The sequence below is a fragment of the Pungitius pungitius genome, chromosome 14, assembly GCF_949316345.1.
Source record: "Pungitius pungitius chromosome 14, fPunPun2.1, whole genome shotgun sequence".
In the NCBI taxonomy this organism is placed as follows: Eukaryota; Metazoa; Chordata; class Actinopteri; order Perciformes; family Gasterosteidae; genus Pungitius; species Pungitius pungitius.
The window spans coordinates 3,785,599-3,790,314 of NC_084913.1; the positions used below are offsets into that span (position 1 = coordinate 3,785,599).

Below are 4,716 nucleotides of genomic sequence, written 5' to 3' on the forward strand. Positions count from 1 at the left end.
AATCGCGTGACTTCAAAATAAGAGCAACAATAAATGTCACTGAATGAATAGATGACAAATTATACGAAATAAGACTTATCACATGAGAACTGTTTTTCAAGGAAAATGTAATTCCATTCATGTGAATTCCTACTCAAATATATCAATGAACACGACCAGAGTAATTTCAAAATGACCATACACTATATCACATTCATAAAACTGAAGGCTACAATAAGTGACGTAAGGCTGGTGCATGGTTCTGCGTCTTTACGCGCAGTTGTGTTAACGGACTCGTTTCAATTCATGGTTATAAATGTTCTCATTGGCATTGACGGAGATTGTCAGATTAAAAGCTGTTCAAACCGTGTATCCTATACGTACGTGTTGTCTTAACTGATCATTGCGCTGCAAGAATGTTTTTTAGTGACCTGAAAGGATCAAAAGAAACAATAAAATATTAGATGAAAGTCAGATTTTTTAAACGGTGTACGACCAGCACGTCAAGTCATGTATGATATAACATGAGCAGGGATAAGTCCACGTGCACGCACACGCGTGTAAGGTCCTCCTCTACGTTCATTCTCGTTTACTTCGTTCTATTTTTAGCCGCAGCTCGACTCAAACGCCCCCTGCTGGGCTCATCACAGCGGCTCCTTTCCGTTGCCATGGAAATGCGCGTCTCCATCTGCGAGCGCTCCAAAATCACGCTGAGCAGCAAGTGCCTCGGAATAAACGTAAAACTTTTGAAAATAAAAGTCCAACGAACCGAATTGAAGTCCTTGTCGTATATAAATAAAGCTCGAGCTTCCGATGGAGGTCATCATAACCGCGGTGCTAGTCACGCGGAACATGTATTTACATCCACGGGATGTGGAGAGTTTCAAGAAGGCCGACCCTCTGTATGGGTTTGACGTGGGGAGCTACCGACTGATAGAAGATTTGATCCCATGTGGTTATTCTATTGTATTATTAAGCATTGAGTGTATGATGAATAAACGCCTCTATAGTGCAGCATGATGATCAATGTGTGTTGTCTCTCATAAACCTGCTGATGGTGTTTACCGTAGAATATTATTGGAGGTGTGCGTTTTGTAAACATCTTAGAAAAACAACACCATGCCAAACCAAAGTAGTCACACAACTACCGTGTCAAATAAAACCCAAGGAAGACCAAAGTCAAATATGCAGATAAAGTAAGACTCACTTTTAAAATCGGTTGCCGTTTTCAACCGGAATATATCTTTCAATTATTACTATTTAGTTTTAGTTTTCCTCAGGTCTTTAACTAAAATACAAATACACACAAGCATCTTGACGGAATTTCATGAAAACAGACTTACAAGCGTGTTGTTGAATGAAACACTTTCCTTTGACGTCTCTCTGATGCAGACAGAACAGTGAGAAGCGGTTTCCATGGCGATAACTTCCTACACCCAACACAGATTGACTGAGCTGAAAAATGTCATGTGTTGGTGAAAGTGTCACAAAACAATTCAGCACAAAAGGTGCTGAATTGTTTGGACTCTGTGAAAGTGAGCAGGGACACCCCCGTGTGGGGAAAGGCCGGAGTTTGACTGAGCACGTTAACCACATTCACACCTCAATAACTATATCATTAGCTCGTAACTTAAGAAATATCATTGCATTTTCACATTTTATGCAACCTAAGAATGACACCACAATAATTACATTGCATGTTATTTAGCTGACGCTTTTATCCAAAGCGACTTACATTGCATTACAACCCGTGCATTACATCTTTGCCTGGGGAGCAATTAGGGGTTAGGTGTCTTGCTCAGGGACACTTAATAGAATAGCACCACATTTCTTAGGTACCAACATTGTAAATCACAGATTTGCCTCTAGACTAGATAGAAGAACTGCAGTTCTTAGTTTTAATCATCATTGTTCCGCTCCATCATTCACTGAACTGTTGCTGACACTTTAGGCCTGCAGCTTGTTCTTGAGGTGGGTCAGCTGCTCCATGTCGATGCTGCTGCCGCCGCACACAATCACCACCAGGGGGCCCAAGAGAGCCGGCAGCCGACCTAAAAAACGGAGTGGTGCAACAAAACCAATCAACTTGTGGCACTGATGAGGAGGGTTAGACAGAAGGCCGGGAGGGGGGCGGGGGGGGGGGGGGGGGGGGGGGGAGATGCTGACTCCGGAGCGGTTACCTTCATCCTGTAACCTGCGCACCACCCCGCTGTAGACGGCTGCCAGCGCCGCGCCGCACGCCATCTCCACCAGGACGCGCTCCTCGTCTACGGCGTTAATGTTTTAAAAGAAAGGGGATCAGTCAATTTTCTTACATGCCATTTGGGCTGTATGTTCAAGTCTTTACCGGTTCACAGATAATTAACACACACACACACACGCGCGCGGGCAAAAACACACACACACACACACCTAGGAATGTTTCCACAGCTTGGAGAGCCTGCCGGTCCGTCACCAGTTCAGAGATGATGGTGAGCTCGCTGCACTGGCTGTATTCAAAAGCCTTCTTGCACACCGTCTTCGCTCCGAGACACCTTGCCTCACTGTGGGGGGGGGGGGGTCAAAGGGCGGAGGGGGGGTCAAAGGGCGGAGGGGGGGTCAAAGGGCGGAGGGTTAAAAAAGACAACTCACCCGGCGAGCAAAGCGCTTGAAACACCCCGTCGAACTCTCACCTGGTGATGTCGTCCAGGGTGACCAACCTCCCCGCCTTGACCGCGGCGTTGAAACAGTCTGCCCCCGCCGTCTCCATGGCGACGACGGGCACGTCCGCCCAACCCGCGTCCCTCAGGCCCTGGACGACGCCACAGAGGAGCCCGCCTCCGCCCACGGACACCAGCACGGCGCCGGGCTTCTCGCCGGGGCCCAGGGACGCCGCGACCTCGGCGATCACGCTGGCGTGGCCCTGCCTGGGCAGGGGGGGGAGGAGGGTGTGTGTGTGTGTGTGGGGGGGGGGGGGGAGACGTTTGTTACCGCGCGATGCATCGCGGGACGCTAGGGGCACCTTGATTGCGACGACGAATGCGCGTCTACCAGAGCAGCGGGTGATCAAACGGAGGGACGTAGGTGAGCCCTTCGGTCCGCTGCAGCCTGAGAGCCTCGGCATTGGCATCGTCCCAAACCTTCAAAAGATTTCAGACTTCATTCTCTCCCTCTTAAGCGAGAGCCTGCACACGTGATTCACGTGATACTTTACCCTGCCTACGGTCTTGACAGTAGCGCCTTGATCCCGGAGTGCCTGAAGAACCAGCCGAGGAGACGAGGAGGGAACCACGATGGTTGCCGGTATATTCATTCGTCTGGCCACGTAGGCTGCAGCCATACCCGCGTTGCCGCCTGCAAATGAAAAAAGGCCAAGTTTTGTTGTATTATATAGACTAAAATAAACACAGATTGATCCTGTAGCATGCACGTGAACATGTCACCTGAAGAGCAGACGACTCCTTTGGACTCTGCGGCGAGCTGCAGAAGACAGCGATGACGTGAAAAAGGGCCGGCCAGTGTCTTTTGTGTGTATGCTAATGTCAAAAAACCACCACCACAATCTGTCCTCCTGACGGGGACATCGGGTAGTCGGAGGCGACGTGGAAAGCAGAGACAGAGACAGTGACCGGAGGGGCTCCCACCTGCTGGCAGAGGTGTCCGATGCCGCGGATCTTGAAGGAGCCGGAGGGCTGCGAGTTCTCCATCTTCAGGTACACGGGGGTCCCGGTGCGCTTGGACATGCCGGCGCTCTCCAGCAGAGGCGTGTTCAGGTGGAAGGACTTCGCCATGTTGCCCCCCGCGGATTCACGTGAACGTGGAATGGCAGCTGTGGTGACCGCCGACGACAACAGGAAGGGGGTCAAAGTAGAAAGTCAGTTAACAGTGCTTCAAGCAGTATACTTACATAACTACACGGAGGCAGGTTTGGAGATTAACAGGTGATCCAAAATGAGGGGAAAAAATCAGATGTTATATATTAACAGGTGGTCACGTTTATTATTATTATAATTACTATTAGAGTCATTTAGGCTGATGATCATTACATAATTAAAAAAAACACAATTAACATTAGATGAAAGCAGGACAAAGATAAAGCTGAGTGAAAACTCATTTATGTTTGATACATTGTTTGTATTTAAGATATGATATCAGTCAGTGGACATTTCAGAAAGGGGTCTATCTCTTTCAATTATTTCTCAGGAGAACATCGGCCTCAAAAGTGTCACAAAGTCACAAAGTAACGTTAAAGCAGCGACTTCGTTACGTCACACCACTAACTACGTCACGTAACGGCGCGTTTAAGGGATAAAATGTTGACTCACGTTTTGAGGACACGTCCGGTTGAACTTGAAATGCTAAGTTTGTTTATTTGTAACAAAGGGAACCACAGTTTGTGGTCCGCTACGTTGTGCTTAGCTACACGATGCAGCCCAAGAGTCACGAGCAGCTCGCGAAACACTACCACTTCCGGTTAAACTTCAAAATAAACTTAGCACTTCGATTCCTTTTTTTCACAAATAAGAGTAGATACAAGACATCTTTGGAATATAAATATTAATACTAATAATACATTTTAACATAATAATATTGTATAACATGCCCTCAATTTAGGATTTTGTCACTTTGTATGGGCTCAACTTGGGTTTTCTTGAGTTTAAGTTTTGTCTTTTGCAAGCCGTCCACATTTTTTGTTGTTGTTTTATTCCACACGCTCGCAATATCTCGAGTAAGTCAGTCACAGCGTTAATTATCGGT

At 47.3% G+C, this 4,716-nt stretch overlaps 1 protein-coding gene across 1 annotated transcript; it reads right to left on the minus strand.

Annotated features, from left to right (window-relative positions):
* Positions 1-1,289: 1,289 nt before the first annotated feature.
* Positions 1,290-4,425, minus strand: sdsl (serine dehydratase-like). The gene is made up of 9 exons (XM_037487559.2): positions 4,284-4,425; positions 3,603-3,787; positions 3,402-3,438; positions 3,173-3,312; positions 3,010-3,098; positions 2,652-2,885; positions 2,392-2,522; positions 2,160-2,246; positions 1,290-2,030 (listed from the first exon to the last, which is right to left on the minus strand). Exons 2-9 carry the CDS (start codon positions 3,747-3,749, stop codon positions 1,927-1,929), a joined length of 969 nt encoding a protein of 322 aa, XP_037343456.2. The 5' UTR covers positions 3,750-3,787; positions 4,284-4,425; the 3' UTR covers positions 1,290-1,926.
* Between the last annotated feature and the right edge of the window lie 291 nt (positions 4,426-4,716).